Genomic DNA, 18,597 nt, shown 5'->3' on the forward strand with positions numbered 1-18,597 from the left:
GGGTGGGGGGGGGGGTGCTGTACAGTCCAGAGCAGGTAACCTCCCCCCACCACACCAGACCTCTGCTTCCCTGTTGTCCCTTAATGCCCCACCTTGGACCCACAAGATGTGTCCCCCTCCATTAGCCAGTCATTAAGAGCAGGCACATCTGTGTTCCTGGTGGGAGCCCTGGGGGCACTGAGCAGCCCAGAACGGCCACCAGTGACCTTCAGAAAAGCATAGATTTTTTCCTAAAGGATTGTTGCTGGACCCCTCATCATTGGGGGTAGGAGCAGCTGGCTGAGGCTGGGGCCAGGGGAGGGCAGTTACACCCTCCAGGGGACTTCACCAGGATCTGTCTCCCCAGAGCTCAGCGCTCTGTTATCCGTGGGCACAGAATTTTCACACAGCTGCCCTGTGTGTGAAACTGTCAAAAAGTCAGTATGTCTTGGAAATGTCACAAACCTGTCTTGTGTGTGAAAGTGTCATGAGGTTTTCAAGTGTGGGAAATTGTGTAAGAAATTGCCTTGCAATTGTCCTACATGTGAAATTGTCATAAAACAGTGGGGTATGTGCAGTTGCCATTCTTTGGAAAAAATATCGAGAGGCCCCGACTGGTGTGGCTCAGTTAGTTGGGCATTGTCTCAAAAACCAAAAGATTGCAAGTTCGATTCCCAGTCAGGGCATTTGCCTGGGTTGTGGGTTTGGTCCTCAGTCGGGGTGCATGCAAGAGGCAAACTATCAATGTTTCTCTTTCTCTCTCTTTCTGGAATCAATTTAAAATAAAAAAATATTGAGAGAACAGTTTCTTTTCTCTTCATTTTATAGGGGTGTTTGCTGTGGGTAGCCTTGAAATACTTTATGCCTGTTTCTTCCTCTGTACCTAGCTCATAGAGCTATTTTGAGGACCAAATGCATTATGCTCAAAACAGTGCCTGGCACCTAGTAGGTGCTCAAGAGATCTCACTACCTGTCCCGCCCCCACAAATGGAATCTCCCTGAGGCAGGCCTGTTTCTGTTTGCTCATGGCTGTGGTCCCACTACCTGGTGGAGTAAGTAAGTGCCTGGCACACAGTAGGAGCTCAATGAGAACTTGGGGGCTTGCGGAAGGGACTCCGACAGGTTCTTGCTCCTTCCAGTCCTGGCTCTGTCCACAGTGGGGCGGGATAGTCTGGCTGTTTGACCTTGGGCAGGTCTCGTGCCCCTCTGATCCTGTCTGAGCCTCCCTTGGTTGCCGTGAAGCGGCCTGAGAGCTGCATACAGAGTGCCTGGCCAGCCCGGGGTGGGGGTGGTGGTGGCAGGGGGAACACATGCCGGCTGCTAATCCCGCCCCTCCCGGGGAGGGCGTAAGTCCTTGGTAGGGTTTCATGGCCTCTCCTGGCTCTTTGGGAGGCTGTAAGCACATCAGCCTTGACTGAGTGGGGGGACATCTGCAGCAGTTAGGACAAGGGAGGGACACATCCAGCCTATTGGGAGACCCAGTGCCACACCTGGGGGGACACAGTCCAAAGCAGGAGGCCCCCATGAGCCCTGCAGAGAATGCCAGGATTTCAGGGAAGGTGGGGGAGCTTTCTAAGGAGAACTGAAAAGCCTGTGGTTCCTAAAATTAATCTGAGAAAGTGACCAGGCTTTGCAGTCTGCTCTGCACACAACCTCCTTCACTCAGTCACGTTGAATCCTGGGGGCTGGGAACCAGGAAGGACTGTGGTTCCCGTCTCAGCTTGGACTTAGACTCATTGTGTGACCCTGGCAGAGTACTTCGTCGCCCCATGACTCAGTTTCCCCAGCAGAAAGACAGAGGCTTCATCTTGGTAAAGGGCTTTCAAACTTTGTCCAGTCAAGGAAGCCTTGTCTTTCCTGAGACGAGATGGGGTACAGGCGCTCAATCAATAGGGCAGGTAAGAGCTGAGGCCTGGCGGGGGTGAGGTGAGATCTCAAGCCTTGGTCTGTGGTTCTCTTTGTCTGCTCTGGAGGCAGCCTCTAAGGGCCTGGACAATCTCTGAGCACCTTCGAGGCCGAAAGTCCCAGGGTGCCGATGGCAAGAAAAGAGGCGGTGGAGCTCTGCGGAGCATTAAGAGCACTGGCTCTGGAATTGGACAGCCTGGGTGTAAATCCCAGTCTAAACTTCTGAGCCTCAGTGTCCCCATCTGTGAAATGGGGATAGCTCTCCTCGTATAGTGCTGTGAAAGTTCAATAAGTTGGTGTATGTGACAGGCTTAGGACAAGGTTTGGCAGGTGGCAGGTGCACAGCTGGGGGATGGCTGTGAGCAGTGTGGCCAGACTCGGTTACGAGAACCCTGTGAGGTATTATCTCCTCTCACAGACAAGGAAGTTAAGGCACAGAGAAGGTAAGCAAGTTGCCCAGGATCCCACAGCTGATAAGTGGCAAGCTGGGGTTTAAAGCCAGGCACTTATTAACGGGTAGTTATTACGTATGGGAGAGAACCTAGATCTCAAAATAGGTCCAACACAGACACTCCCCTCACCTCGTCAAACAGCTCTAAGGAAGCATCAGGTATATGAGCAGCTCCCAGAGCAGAGAACACCTGAGCTCACACTGCCAATTAGCACTGGGGGCAGGGGGCTGGGTCTGAAGTCAGGGCTGGCTGAGGCAGGCCTGCATTTGCCCCTCGCAAAGGACCCTACTGGCATTTCAGGGACAGCCCTAGCCACACCCCCGGGGGGCACCCAGGGGACCTTGAAGTTCTAAGGGGTGACAGAGTGTCAGGAGTCCAGTTTGGGCCTCCAGCCACACCAGGCCCAGGGCGAGGGTGCATCTTCAGGGACCCCTTTCTGGTCCTGGCCTCACCCCACCGGCTTCCCCCACTCAAATGCTAGTGCAGGGGAAAGAGCCCCACTGAGAACTCACTGCAGTTCTGTGAGTCCTCAGTGAGTCTCTCTGTCTCTGGGCCTCAGTTTTTCTGTCTGTCAAATGGATGGTTACACATGGTGTTTGTGAAGGTGCAACTCATCCATCCATCTGTCCATCCATCCATCCATCCATCCATCCACCCATCCTCTACCAGGTATTTCTGGAATGCCTACAACGTGCCAGGCCCTTTTCTAGACTCCAAGAATATAACAGTGAAAACAAAATATAAACAGAAAAGCCTCTCTTTTTTGCTTTTTTTCATGAAATAAAGCTCAAAGACAAATCCTAGAGCTGTAGAAACATTTTAGAAAGACGCACAAAACGGTACCCGATCGTGAAGGCGGATTTCCCGGGCACTTGCGCCGTGCATAGCGTCAGGCCATGCGGGTGCACCGTGGAAGTTTGCTGACTGAATGAATGATCAAGACTAATCTCGCTTCTCCAGAACTTGTGACTAAGGGTGGAAACAAAGCCTGTGTCCTCCCTGTGACCTGCCACCACATTTTCTGAAGAGAGCTGACTCATGAGTATGGAACTGGGGCCAGACACCCTTCTAGGACTTCATGAGTGGGGCCGACTGTCTTTGTGCTCTCCGATGCCTCTCCCTCCTTGGCCCCCTGGGCCTCCCCGGCCTGTGTAAACAGATGTCTGAAGAAAATCCAGAAGGACTGCGCCCACACCCAGGGGCACTTCCCTACCTCCCTAAACCCAGGTGGGGCAGCAAGAGGATCACTCATAGTCTGGAGGGAACCTGACAGCCATGGAGATGGGCATTGCACCCCTGATCGGACACACACCTGCTGACCCTCTGCGTGTCTACTGGGAGCGAGGGGAGAATAAGCGAGAGATGCAAGGGGCAGGGGTGGGGGCAGCCCTGGGGAAACCTGCACTGCCACCCTTTGGCCATTCTCTGTCTGCGCCAAGTGGACCCTGAAGCAGACAGCTGAGCTTGAACCGAGCTGCAGATCCCCAAACCCAAGGGGCAAAAGGCTGCTGGGGGGGCCCTAGTGTGGGAGCTAGGAAGATCAGAAGAGATTGGGCCCATGCTTTTGCCCGAAAATCATACCCATGCCACAGTTAGGGCCCCTGCCACACATGGAGGGCGTGGATGGAGGCAGAGGGGTGTTCAGACCTGACCCTGCTGCCTACTGGTGGGGCGGGGGGCTCAGTTTTCTCTGTGCTCCGAGCTGTGAGGTCACAGTCATACAAGAGGATGAAGACAGCTGTCCCTGTCCCATCTTTTCTTCCACTCCCAACGTGTAGGGGAGGGGGAGAGCATGGCACACCTTCATCCAGAGCAGGTAAATGGAGCCAGGAGCCAAGTGAGTGGCGGGGAAGGAGAGAGCTTTGAATTGGGGACATGTTTTTAAAATGTAGCACCTAACTGGGCCTTTCAGTACCAGAAAGCACTGAGATCTGCCCAAACTTATTAAGGATTAAAGAAACATAATGGAGAATTAGAGAAAAAAAAAGTATGCATGACATGTCTGTAATCTGTTACATGCTCAGTCCAACCATCAACCTAGTCACGCACAAACTGACCAAGGATGATCATCTTTAACATACAAAGAGCTCCTAGGAATCAATAAGAAAAACAGGAACAATCCAAGGTGAGAAAATGGGCAAAGATACTGACTCAAAGAAGTAACTTGAAGAAGAAAGACAAATGGGCCACATGAAGAGCTTTCCCACCTCACTCATAATTTTCAAAGTGAGGATTAAGACAAGAATGAATTGTCATCTGTGACCTAGCAGATAGGCAAACTGTAACTCCTTTTGAGAAAGGAGTCTGGGCAGTGTCTGTTAAAGTTCACAATCTGTAGTGACCCCATTCTGGAGAGGGTGGCCCGAGGCTCAGAGATGGGCCGGCACTTGTTTGGAGCCACACAGTGGGTCCCTGAGGGCTGGAACCCTGGCCTCCACGTGGGTGCCTTTGGTCCTTCCCATCTGGCCTTGCACATAGCCCGGCCCCAGCCCCTGACTGGGGAGGCCGGGCCTGCTCTACCCATTGCTGCATGAGCTCTGGGGTTGAGGATGGCTGGGGCCTTGCTGTTCCAGGTGACTTGTCTCTTATTATCGCCCCTTCCCCACTGAGGCGAGGCTCCCCCTCAGCCGTGTTCTGCAGTGAGAGTGGAGTGTAGCAGTGCCGTGGGCCTCGACTGCAGAACGGGAGCCGTACCCTTCTTGCCCAGCGAAAACCAAGAATGAGGGTCGGAACCAAGATGGGCTGCTGAGGCCAGACACGTGGGTCTCTGAATGCTGGCAGCTCCTCGGAGGGACCAGGGCTGCAAACGGGCAGAACCAGGCTGCCGCCGGCTGAGCATCTGCCACACGCAGGAGGACCCTGTGCTACCTGGGTCCTTGTGTGAAGTCATTTCATGTCCACCACAACCCCACAAACCTGGGGGCTGCAGCCACCCCCAATTTCATGGATGAGAAAACTGAAGCTCTGAGAGGTGAAGCAGTTGACCTAAGAACCCCCAGTGAGGAGTCAGGGCTAGACAGCCAGAGCCCTGAATCCTGACAGCTGGGGGCCACGCCCCCTCGTGGCTGTCAGCCTCTCCTGCTGACTCCCGCCCAGTGTCTCTCCAAAAGCAGAGAAACGCCATCGAAAGCCAGCCGTTTGTCTCTCAGGACCCAAGGCCTGCTAGAGGGGTTCCCGAGTGGTTTGTGGGGACAGACAGAGGCAGAAGGAGTTACTCCAGACGGGAGGAGAGAGGGCTGTGGGGACGATTCAGTCACTTTCCGTCTGAAACAGTCTCTACTGTGGGATCAGCCCTTAGCAGTGCCCACCCCCCAGACCGTTAATAAAGTCTGCTTTACGCACAAATGTCCCAGTATCTGCTTGCTTTTTCTTGGGGGCCAGGGGGTTGTTGATGCAGGAGAAGAAGATGACCCACAAAGTGAAGCCAGAGCAGCTCTGGCAAAATACCTGCCTTTGGCAGGGGGCGCTGGGTGCTGGGGGAACTTTGAACCAACCACACCTGTCCCCAGGGGCCGGGGCTCCGGCTGACATCTCTCCTCCTCCTACTTTAAGACTTGCTCTGTCCAGACCGCCTTCCCCACCAGGCCGGGGACCCGAGGGCAGGGTCCGGCGGACAGCAAGTGTTCAGCAGATGTGTGCTGACCGCTAGGCGGTGACTCAGGACATTCGGGAATGAGCGTGAACAGAGAAGTGTCACCTGCCCTTGGGTTCCAGGAATGTCCTCAGGAAGGGCCCAGGGCTGCCACATCAGGACTGTCGACACTTGTCGAGAAAGACTCGCTCACGGGAAAGTGGGGTCAGGGGGTTTGCACCAGGACAGAGAACTGAGGGCCCACGCCCTTCTTCTGAGACCTTCGTGTGGGACTTTCTGTAAGACCGAAAAGGCCAGACCATAAGGCAGAAGGAAGTCATCTCCTTCAAGAGATTTGACCGCATAAACAGTATCATAAATGATTTCTGTTCTCCAGCAGACATCAAAGTGAACAGATAAGTGTCGGATTGAAGAAAGATCCCTCCCATGTGACACTCAACAGGGGCCAGTGATGTGGGCAATGGAAGAAGCTCTATAAGTTGGCAAGAAAAATCCAGGAAACCCAATAAAAAATTGGGAAACATAAAAATACAAAATAATTTTTAAAAAGTAAAATAAAAAATTTAAAATAAGAGGAAGAAAATTGAATAAAACAATTTAAATTAATTAAAAATTTAAATAAGATAGCATTTTAGAACTACATCAAATGATAAAATTAAAGACAAAAATAACATGTAAGGATAAAATAAAACTTGTACATTTGAATACATTACATTAAAATTAAAAAGAACTCTAAAAAGAAACAAAATATATTTTAAGATTAAAATGGAAAATCGGCAATTTGTAACGACTTTAAAAAGAAAAATAAGATGCAAAGCAAAAGCAGGGTCTCGCATGACTGATGTCGATGACGTGCTATGAATTAGGGAGTCCAGCGGACTCAAAGGCCTGCCAGGAGGGGGCGAGGAGGGAGGAGGAAGAACACCGTGTCTGCAAGGCAGCATCTGACTGGGTTTTTCCAGCCTGCTGTGGGCAGGGGGTAGGCTGACGGGCCCCTCCGTGGCCTTGTCCACAAATAGCCATCACATCATTTACACATTTATAATGTGCCAGCAGCACACACGCATGCACACACACTCTCCCATCTGTGCTGCTGTCCTCTGAGGTCCGATTTCATAGAGGAGCGAACAGCAACTCAGAGAGGGTGAGTCCCTGAGCCACAGACACCTAGCTCTTAGGACCACGCTATACTCTGAACCTGGCTCCTGGAAGTAACCCTCCCGTGGTGAGTTAGTTCTGCCGAGGACTCTCACAGGGAGGCAGAGGCACAGCTGACATCAGGCTGGAATGTTTGGAACAAGAGAAAGAGCCAAGTTCCCATGAATCATGAGCGTTGCCACCATCTGCTGAGCACTGACTGTCTCCCAGGTGGGTTACAATGCGTCGTCTTCTCGATCTCCGAGACAGCTGTATGAGGAATCCTCATACCTGGTAGATGCTATCATCGCTTCCATTGCACCAAGAGGGACACGGAGACACAGGAGGAAGATATTCTCACCCAAGCACAGTAGTGCGAAGCTGGGAGCTGAGCCCAGGCCTGTCAAGCCCCAAACCCACCCGTCACGGCTGGCACTCGACACTCTTCAAAGTCACTAACTGAGTATTCCTTATGGGCAAGGAATGCATGTTATGCTCCCTTTTTCTAGTTAGCTGGCAGAGGAACGGAGAAGCGAGATGACCTGCCCTCAGGTGGTGATCGGCAGGGCCCGAGGCCCTCATGACAGCCTGCCAGCCGCCGCTGCTCCTCTGGAACTTGCTAGAGACAGCTGTGCCCGCTTGCCAACCCCACAGCAGGCTCCAGAAGGGCCGTTGTGACATTCCTTCTCTGTGTGCCTCCACCCCTGCGGATGTGGGCACCGCTGTCAGGATTCAGGGAAAGTGGAGGCTTCTGGCAAAAGGGAGTGGTTTCCCCATGTGGTCTGGGTCCCCCAGGCTTGGGAATGCCTTTCTTTTGAGCTGGTGAAATAGAACCCCCTCCCGCAACGGCACCGTGGAGCCCCCGCCACGGGCCACGGAGCAGGCCCTATGAATCATGTGGCAGTGCTGCAAGGAGTCATCCCGTAGCAGGCGATGCTGGTGTGGCCTGAGGCAGCCGTGCCCGGGGGGAGTTAGCTTCACCCATCCCTGGTAATCAGACCAGTCCCTGTGGGGCCTGGAAGAATCCCCAGGGGTGGGGCTGAAGGCGTGTGTGTCCTCAATGGCACTGACTGTGGCACAAGGCTAAGAAAGGAGGCTCCGGCCATGGAGACCACCTCCCAACCTCTCTGCATCCTGGCTGTGAGCCCTTGACAAGCTGATCGCCCTCTCTGAGCCTGGTGGGCTTCCGCTATAGAATAATAAGGTCAAACGGACTCATGGGCTATTGTACGCATGGGTAGGGAGAAGGCCTGGCAGGGCGGCCACGCACCCAAGCTTTGGAATCAATTAGCCAAGTTTAAATCCTGGCTTTGCCAAATTTACTGGCCAAACTATTAGACTCAACCACATGAAGCTGCTAATATGCGGCTGTTTTCTACCAACAAAAATGGCCATTTCATATACTTCAGCTAATGCTCTCCTTGCTTAATTCGGTTTCCTCCTCTGTAAGATGTGGGTGATAACAGTCCCCTTGGAAGTTGCTGTGAGGATTCAATGAGGCTGGGGGTCAACTGGGCTCAGTAGTTAGAGACTGGGGTCTGGGACCTCGGCTGTATGACCTTGGGCAAGTTATTTAACCTCTCTGTGCCTCAGTTTTGTCATCTGTAAAATAGGAATACCAGCACTGACCTCGTGGGTTTATTAGGAGAATTTAATCAGTTCATATCTATGAAGTACTCAGAACAGTGCCCAACGCTGTTGAATAAAACCACAGGTAACATCTAGGATAGAGTAAGTGCTCAACCATAAAACCAAATCTAAAAGAGACTTTCCTAAACATTTGATGCCATTGAAAATTAAGTATTTTTAAAGAAAAAGTGTTTTAAAATACACATATGAGTGCAGATACGTAAGTGAGGAGTGTGCTTCTGGGTGTCCAGCAAGCCCAGGGCCATTCTGCACCCCGACAGCGTCCACAGCCCAAGGTCCTGAGGCCACGGCGGCTCCCTGTCCAGCAAGACCTCCACCAGGTCCCTTTCAAGCCACAGACTCGACGTGGTGCTCCGGTAAATCTAGAAGCCCTTACAAGGCTCCTGACCCCAGACTGGCCTCTGGCGGGTGGGAAACCTCTGCAGACAGCCTTTAAGCTGGGAACGGCCTCTGGGTCCCACCCTCTCGTCTGACATGTATCCTGAGACCTGGGAAAAGGGCAAAGCAGACAGAGCATGCCCAAGTCTCACAGAGGGAAACTGAGGCTTTGGGAAGCTCCAGACCAGACTTTCCAGTTCTGGGACAAGCTGCCTTCCTCTCCCTAACCAAAGCTGCCCTCACCTCATCCCTCCTGAACCCTCACTTTCACCGCAGCCCGGGGACCTTGGCTGAGCAGCATCCCCACCTGAGTTTCCGTTTTTACAAGTGTTGGTCTCAAAGGTCACAACTGGCCTTTTCAGCCCCAGTATTCCATTACCCCGCACCTTCTCCAGAACTCCATAGAAAACGGAAGTTGAACCGCTCTGCTCACTGTGAAGGCTTGCAGAAGCGACAGGGTGGTTAGAGGCAGCATTATAGGGGTTTTCTGGAGAAGGCAGGGTTTATTCCCAGGGTTCTGGAATCAGGAAGACCTGGGTCACACTCACATGCGCTAGATGATCTTGCACAACCCTATTCCCCTCTTGGAACCAGCCTTCCTCTTAGGTGGGGGAAGAGGGGAAGCCACGCCCACCCAGCCCGGCTGGTGTGAGGACCAGTGGGCGAAGAGCACACGTGGCTGGCACTCACTGGCCGCACAGGGACGTCTGAAGCGGAAGAACCTTAGGGGCCCTGATGTATCACTCCGCCTGCCAAGGCTAAAATCTGCACACCTTGAGAAGGACATGGCTGCCAGATCCGGGGCCATTAGAAACTGAGGACCTGTAAAACGTGTCCTGGGCAGACACTGCTTATTACTGTAACTCAGTGTCACGTTTGGAGCTCCGGAGCTGGACCCCCTGGGCTCACGTGCGTTTTGCTGTGTGACCGAGCGGGCCTTAGTCTCCCTTCTGCAATGCCAGGATCTTTGCCTCCCAGAGACGTCATAAGGAGCGCACAGACGCCGCTGAGCCATGCTTTTTAACGATGCTGAAGATTAGCATTTTTGTATCAGTTCACACAGTGCACAGAGCACACACACACTCATACCCACACCCTGTGTACGCACACCCACACTCGCACAGGCATGCACGTGCACACTCATCCACTGGCACACACACTCACATGTATAAGAGAACTCTAACACAGTCTCAAAATAATAATTCATCTTCACACTTGCGATGCACTCTGAAACTTTCTAAAATGGAGGTTGGCAAACTATGGGCCAAATCTGGCCTCTGGCCTGTTTTCCGTATGGACTGCGAGCTCAGAATAGTTCAATGTTCTTAAAGCACTGTAAACAACAACAAAACGACAAAGAAGAGAATGCGACAGATCACACGTGGCCGCAAAGCCTACAACATTGAGTATCTGGCTCTTCACAAACGTGTCTGCCCACCCCGCTCTATTTCATTCTATTCTTTCCCATTCCACTGTTTTGTATGCTTCCATGCCACTGCATTAGAACGCTAGCTGTGCTTTACTACACTTATTTGCCTGATTTCCTGATGAGTTGCAAGCCTCACCAGGAAAAAAAAAAACCTCATCAGGAGTGTGAAAAACTTTGAATTAATATGACCTTCAGTTTTTTCACTAAATGGAGGGTTGGAAAGATGGATGAATAAACAGAGAGAGGACTGATAGACAAGAAGAGGGAGGGGAGTAAAATATGTTAGGTCACCTAATCCATGTGACATCTAAAGCAAGCAACGTCCCGTCTTGGGGTCTCAGATTCCTTAGCTGAGGCTGGGGCTGCCACGGACCTGCCCCTCAAGGCTGGGTGGAGGAGAGGCGGGATCCTGTCTACATCATCCCTTCCAACAGATCTAGCTTCTCAAGGAGACACTGGGCCCCCTGACAGCAGAGACAGTAGCACACATCTCTGTTGCCCTTGTCAACACTGAATCCAGGGCTTGAACCAGAGGAAGGGCTCCATAAATACTTCTTTGTGACTACGGTGACAGGCAAGTGGCATCCCAGGGCTCTCCGTGACTGACTCCGGCCCTGGCTGCAATCTGACCTTCAGTTCCTCTGGCCACACAGCTCCCTGGACCCTTTCCACCTAGACACAGCCGCCCCTCCTCTTGCCGGAGTCCCCAGCCTTTACTCTGCTGCCACCTCCACCTGACAAAATCCTACCCCTCTGATGGGGCTCCTCTCAGATGCCTCTGAGTTGCAGTCCTTGGCGAGTCACTGACAGGATTCACTGCTATTTCTATGCACAGGCTTTGGAGCCTCCAAAACTCTGGGTCTGCATCCCAGCTCAGACGTTGGCACTTTCTAGACAGATCACTTTCCCTTCCTGAGCCTCAGCTCCTCGTCTGAGACTTGGGTGTAACACAAGGTGAGACAGAGTGAGGATGCACAGCCCGTATGCAGAGCTCCCGCACATGGCCCACCCTTGCTAAGGGGTCTCAAGGGTCTCCTCTGGAGGCGGGGTGAGGGTTGGATGGTTTCCACCCATGGCAGAGGGAAGTGGGGGTGAGAGCCATGTGAAGTAAGAACAGCATCTCCTTTAAACTGGCTGCAGAGGGAGAGGGCAGGTGAGCAGAGCTTAGTTTATTGAGCACCTATTGTGTGCCAATACTGTGCATGCTTCCCTTTCTCCACCAGCCTCTATTTTATGAAGAAAAGCAAGCCCAGAGGGGCAGAGGGACTCGCCCAAGGTAGCCTTCTACTGATGCACAGTGCCATTCCCTGAGCGCTCGCTGTGCCGGCGCTGCCCCTTGCTCTGCACTCTAGGAGTCCTGTTTCCCCTCCCAGCACTGCCCCTGACCTGCACCTTCAGCTGGTTTCACCTGGATGCCAGCAGTTAAGGGGACACACCTCGTTCTGTGCCTGACCATGGCCTCAATCAGGAGACAAGAGGTCTGGTTATCCCCATCACTGCCACTGCCTTGGTACCTGCTTGCCGGGTCTCAGCCTTGTCTGTGCACAGGGGACAGTGCTGCCTGCCCGGCTGTCCACATGGGACTTCACAGTTTGCACAGAATGATTACATTCAGTCCGCCTAACAAGCCTTTGGAATGGGCGCTGGCACAGTCCTTTTACAAATAAAGGAAAGAGGCTTCAAGAGGGGAGGGGAAGGAGGTGAGATTCAACCCACATGAGTCTCCCCTCCCCCCAGTCCTGGGAGCATTCCACTCTGCTTGGAGATGGGAGGAGGAAACAGTTGGATTCTTATGAAGCACCTACTGTACGCCTTTGGGCACCTACCCTCTGGGACTGTGGTGAATCTTCTCCACTGCCAAAGAGGTAGGTTCCCATTTCACAGATGTGAAGCTCTGGGTCAGAGAAGGCACACGGCCTGCCCAGGAAGTCACATTAGGGCAGGAGGAGGTTTAGGATTTGAACCCAGGGCTATCTGAATTCCAGAGCTCCTCCCTCTGACCCTAATTGTCTCTGGTATAGAAGGGTCTAAAAGCACCATAGGAATGTGAGGAACTCTCGCCTCCACTACACTTCCTCCCCAGGCCTGGGACGTCGGGTGTAGGGAACCGCTTAGCAGGGCATGGAAATGTAGCTCAGCACCCACATGGAAAACCAGTGGGAAGCGAGTCAGCACGCAGGACCATGTCTGTGAAGAAGTTCTCCCATGGGAAATCAGGCCTGCATTATACCTAGGCTGCTTTGTGACTTGCTCTTGCTAAAACTTTCTCACCCTGAGTTCAGGCAGCAAATGCTGACTGCATATCTTTAAAGTAACTTCCTGAAGTCTGTGCTAATTCTCCCAAGGACTGAAGTGTAACCAGACCTGTTCCTCTTATCGTTCCCTTGCATTTGCCACATTTTTCCCTTGTTAATCTGTAAGAAGTAATCAGTACCATCCTTTCCTTTGTTATCTGTAAAAAGTAATTACCTAAAGCAAGCTGAAGTATAATAAATGAAAACCTTTGTGTATGCTATTAGCCAATAAAAGCTTGTCAAGGCAAGGGTCAGGGTGCTCTCTTCTTGAGAGAGTGGCTGTGTCACCCCTTTTCCTCCACAGGACTCGACAGTCCATGTGAATTCGTCTTGTCCCATCCATAACGCTGTGGACACTGCAGGCCAGTGTCTGCGTCAGTCAGGGAAAGCCAACGTCAGCCTGTCTTCTCCTCTTTGCCTAGTGAATCTCTGTGTCGGGGTGGGGGTTGCCAATCAGAGCCCCTCGGTCTGTCCAAGTGTCCTACAGCCAGGACATCCCGGCATGTTTTCAGAGAAATGTCCCCATCTGGTTCTGATTCGTTTATATTTAATTAATCAAAATGCTGTTTTGTAATAGACATTTGAGATCCAAGAACCTTTCTCAAGCCTTTTCTTTCATTCTTTCTTGTCTTAGGAACAGAAAAATTGGGTTTCATCAAGAAACAGTGACGCTGGAGCCCGCGGAAGCGTGGGTCTGTGGGGGCAGGGCCCTGTAGTGGTGGCTCAGACTGGGCGGCCACTGCGCCCAGCGAGTTGCTCCTCCTGACCTTGCAGGGTAGGCCGAAGGCCGGGGCCAAGGACTGAACTTGGAGGGCGGGCTGGGGGAGGGCAGGTGGGCAGCATCCCTTCGCACTGGCAGCTCCTCAGGGGCATCAGGCCCCAGGTCTGTTCACCTTGGCAGCCTCAAGGCTCCAAACACAGGGCCTGGCCTAGAAACTACCCTGTAACATTTGCTGAACGAGCATGCGAATGAATGAGTGAATGAATGAATGAGGGAAGGAAGCACCGCCAATACCCAGGAGCCTTCAGGACATGTTTTCCTGCCAGTGTTAGAGCAGGATGCCAAAGCTGGTAAGACCCTCAGGGATCTCGTGTGGGATTTTCCAAGCAGCTAGCTTATGAAAGAAATGGTGGCTGAGGTGAGGTGAGTTTGGGGAAGGCCCTGCTCTCTGTCCTCACCTCTTCCCCGCAAACGCTCTTGTAAGTCACACAGTCCAGAAATCTAAACCCAGCCTTTCCCAAACCTATATGGCCAGGGCTCCTATGACTACCTTGCAGAATATGCGATAGGAAGAACTTTCGGCCTCCACACACCCCCCAGTGCTAACTGGGAAACCGAGGCTGTGGGTAGGAGTGGGGGAAATCCACTCACCCAAAGCCACTCAGTACAAAGGGGTCGGGGGTGGGACTGAAATCCAAGGCTGCCTCCATTGCACCTGGAGGTGAGTGGAGCCACAGCCTCTCTCCGAAGGTGCTGGGCTGGGCATGCGTGTGTCCCAGATGCAAGAGATCAACCACCGTGGGGAGGGGCACGGAGGACCCCCTCACCAAGCTGGGGCAGTGTCAGGAACAGCCGTGCCCAATTTCCTCACTGAGCAACGGGAATGGGGGGAGGGACTGGAATTTTTTCTTTCTTGGTCTTCTGTGTGTGTGTGTGTGTCTTTTTAGAACTTAGAAACATCTTAAATAGCTTCTAAACCAGCTTCTCTTCAGATGGGAAAACTGAAGCTCTGAGAAGGGAAGACCAGCACAGCTCAGGAGACACCTGTGTCCTGTCGGACCGATTGGGATTCCAGCCTGCTTTGCTACTTACATGCTGTGCAACCTTGGACAAGCAGTTTCCCTCTCTGAGACTCAGTTTCCGCACGCAGAAAATAAGTGTCTCCCCTTCCCTCTGCTAGGCCGCTGTGAGTAGCCAAGAACATTATGGACAGGAAATGAGAATGACTAATATCAGGGGCCTATGGGCTCCGCTACTCACTTGACAAACCCATTAACTCATTCAGTTTATCCACATCTGCCCTGTGAGTTGCCTACCCAAGATTACTATTTCTATTTTACAGAGGAGTCAATGAGGGTTTTTTTTCTAGAACTAATAAAGATCTTAGAGATCTCCTAAAAGATCCTTAAAATGGAAAACCAAAGCTCAGAGAGGCAAAGTGACTTTCCCAAGGTCACCCAGCTAGTAACTGGGGACACTGGAGTTTGCACCCAGGCAGGCTGACTCCAGAGCCCACCCTGAGCCACAGTATCAGGGCCAGTTGCAGAGGAGTGCCCTGGGGGCCCCTCACCCCTCCCCTCACTAGAAGCCCACCCACCTCCCTGCTCCCTGAGGCCTTGGAGCCCTCAGGCCACAGTTTCCCGGCCCCACCCAGCCCCACCCAGCCCCACCTCCCATTCTCCCACAGCCCCTTTCGGCTTCCTGCTCCACTCCCGGAGTAACTGCGTCCACAGGTGGGGCCATTCACTGAAATGGACTAGAAGACCAGAGGGCAGACTCTCGTTCTCATTCCCACGGAGTCTTGCTCAGACCTAACGCCAGAGCTGGAGAAAGAAGACACCGGTTTTCCATTCACCTGTTGGACAACTCAGCAAAGTTACCTAACCTGCCCGAAACTTGGCATCCAGCTTTATGAAATAAGACAGCTGCCAAGCCATGAGGAGGTAGTGGGGGTCCCCTTAGTGTCCGACCTGCACACAGAGGTTGAAGGGCACCTGGCACAGGTGCAAACTTGCCCGCCCTCCTCCACTCTCGGGCTCTGCCAGGCCCGGTTCTGCAGGGACAGCCTCAAACCCACCTCCTGAGGATGTTCTGCCTCTCACAGTGAGGGGCAGTGGCATGAGACCCTGACGTAAGGGTGCAAGGGGCCCTGGTTTTGTGCCCCAGGTACATTCTTAGTGTGAACCTTGGTTCATCTTTCTAGTGGCCCTAGGGGGTCAAGATAAAAAAACAACACAGGCTCTTGGAAGGGAGAGACGTCTTCCAGGTCATTCCCAGAATGAACAGGCTCGAATTCAGGTCTCCGGTCTCCACGAGTTCGTGAACCTCATGCCCTCATCCTGATGGGGAAGGGGGCACCAAAGATCACTGACTTGGCCCAAGAGGCACAGGGAGCCAGGGTAGGTGATGGGATTGGGGATTCCTACCCTGCGCCAGCCCACGATCTTCACGTCACCTCCTGGCTTACCCTGAATGTTTAGGATGGTTTCTAAGCCACTAACTCCTTGCCCTAGTCCCAGTGCCCTCCAGCCCAGCACCCGAGGCTTGCTGTCTTTGCACACAGCCACTCTCCTTGCTCCTAGCGGTGATGCTACTATGAGGAGTGGGGGCAGCGAGAGACAGAGAGCCCTGCCGGTCCCTCCCCTCCTGGGAGAGCCTCCTTGGTCTATCTTGTGAAATGGGTGTCCCCAGGCCTCAGTCTCCCCATCTGTAAAGTGGGACTGACACCTGTCCGGAGGAGTCAATAGCCGGAGGGCACTGGGCAGATGCCCCAAGGGTCATCCTCCTGCCTGCCCTGCTGTACCTGCCGGGCCACCCTGCCCAGCAGAGTGCCCCTCGTACCTTGCTTTTTCCTTCGGTTTAGGGGGAGCATGTCCGCGGTGTGGGCGACGAGCAGCAACAAGCAGAGTGGCACCCGCATCTGGGCAGCCTGGTCCCAGCGGGTGCGCGGGGCTCCTGGCACCCAGGTGGCGTCCACGGAGACTCCCAGGGAGGCGCAACAGCCTGGCGGGAACCCGACGGCGGGCGGCGCGGCGAGAGCGGGGGCTGCTGCAGGCTCTCCGGACCCGCCGTCCGCCCAGGGGCCGGCCGCCAGGTCGAGTGAGGGCGTCTGCAGAGCAGGGACACTGCCCTGGTGGGGAGGAGCCAGCGCGGGCGGCACGTTAACCCACCCTGGGCGGTGCACGCCCTAAGAGTTGGAGCTGGGTGGGAGCAGGGTGGGAACCGGGTGGGGGCGGGGTGGGGTCTCCGGCTCGGAGTCAGGTGGCCGGACTGTCCCACAGTCCCTGGTTTGGTGTCGTTCCCACCCCTACAACGTCCTACTCACGTATCTGCTCCTGACGCAGGTACACACGCGCGCAGATGCAGACTCCCTGGTGCCCTGTGACCCCCATCCCTCCGTTCTCACCACCTCCCGTTACCCCACTCCCTCCTCTGATTTTCTGTTTCTTTCTCCCACGCTTTCCTCTGTTTTTCTCTTTCTGTCTCTGGTTCTCCTCCTCTGATACCTCTTTCCTCGACCCCACTGTAGCCTTCTTAATTTCTCTCTTGCTGAATGTTCTCCGTCTCCCTGGTGCTCACTGCCTGTGTCTCCACCTGGCTGGCCCTCTGGCGCTCCATTTTCCCTTTCCTGGTGCCCATCTCCTTGCTCTCCACCTGCAGGATGGGGGTATGCACTTAAGCCCTGCTGTCTGGCCCTGTTTCTTTCTGCTCTGGCTCTTTCAAAAGAGTCCTAAGTCCTTTCTGGCCACTGACACTGAGTTTTTCCTGCACAGCCTGCTGGAAGCCCCAAATCTTTGACTCCAAGTAACCAGCACCTCATCAATTCTATAGTGAAGGGGCTGGGGACCTGGACTGTGTTCCCTCCAACCTTATATGTGGGACTGTGAGCAGCTGGTCCTGTTTTAACCCTTTCAGAGCCAAATCCCTGCTCCCACCCAACAAATAGCACACTCCTACCTACTAAAAACAGTAACAATAATAATAATGCTACTTTTTGAGGCCTATGTGCTTGGTGTTTTGTTAAGCACTTTACATGCACTAGAATCTTGAAAACAGCCAGTCAGGTTCTATTCTGATTAGCCCACTTCACAGGGGAGGAAAGGGAAGTTCAGAGAGGCCCAGCAACTTGCCTACAGCCACACAGCGGGTCAGACGGCTATCTGGGTTCAGTGCCTGCCTTCTTAGCCACTACTTGGGACACAGAAGAATCTACTGAACAATTAACATCCCTTTTTCTTATGTGTGTGGTTTGATCAGAAAGAAAAGTAAATGCTGATTTCTTCTGTAGCCCGTTTTCCCCACCCTGAGGTGGTCCCCCAGCACAATGAGGACATTGGAGGACATGTCAGGGGGAGGGAAACACACAGAGAGTGAGGCAGCTCTGGCTGGCCTTCCTGTGGGCCTCCACGGACACTGGCAGACAGCACCCTAAGGATTTTAGTGGACTGTCAGAGCCATCCCGCCCAAACAGCTCCATTTCACAGATAGGGCCACAGAGGCCTCTGGACAGCAGCGGGGGCGCGGGGGGGGGGGGCGGGGGGCGTGCCTAGCTCAGGCAATACAGCGATTCTAGGCCAGAGCTGGGGTGTGTGAGCAGGTATCCTGGCATGGTCCCCTCCACCATGCCCCACAAGGTCCTCATGTGCTGACTTCTCTGATCTCCATCTTCCCCACCCCTCACACCTTTAACCCCAGAGATCCCAACTCGTGCAGTAAGGCATGAACCTCTCCGGGCCTCTCATTCCTCTAAGCCTTTCCTATGTGGCCCCTCCACGGAATGCCAGTCTGCATATCTCATTGCCCTTCTCCATTGACTCATTCGGGACTCAGTCCTGGATGCGCCCTCATCCAGGAAGCCTTCCCTGATTCTCAGTTGAGGCTCAGTGCCTCTTCATCACAGTTTTTATCACACCAGGTGGTAACTAGGGGTGTGTCTGTGCTTTCCTCTAATTTGCTAACTCTCTGAGACCAGAGATGAGGTCATATCTGGGTCTCTGGAGCCCAGCACATGCCAGACACAGGTGCTCAGCATGTTCATTAAGTGAATGAATGAATTTCAT

The 18,597-nt window shown here is 53.3% G+C and overlaps 1 protein-coding gene across 1 annotated transcript in view; it reads right to left on the reverse strand.

Annotated features, from left to right (window-relative positions):
• Window positions 1-16,457, reverse strand: part of RSPO4 (R-spondin 4) — a 33,670-nt gene extending 17,213 nt beyond the window's left edge. Inside the window, exon 1 of the mRNA XM_045833703.1 lies at window positions 16,379-16,457. Coding sequence (XP_045689659.1) covers window positions 16,379-16,457 — 79 coding nt within the window. The remainder of the gene's footprint in view (window positions 1-16,378) is intronic.
• Window positions 16,458-18,597: the final 2,140 nt, after the last annotated feature.

Source organism: Phyllostomus hastatus, unplaced genomic scaffold (genome assembly GCF_019186645.2).
Source record: "Phyllostomus hastatus isolate PE091 unplaced genomic scaffold, TTU_PhHast_1.1 phas_contig_17, whole genome shotgun sequence".
Taxonomy (NCBI): Eukaryota; Metazoa; Chordata; class Mammalia; order Chiroptera; family Phyllostomidae; genus Phyllostomus; species Phyllostomus hastatus.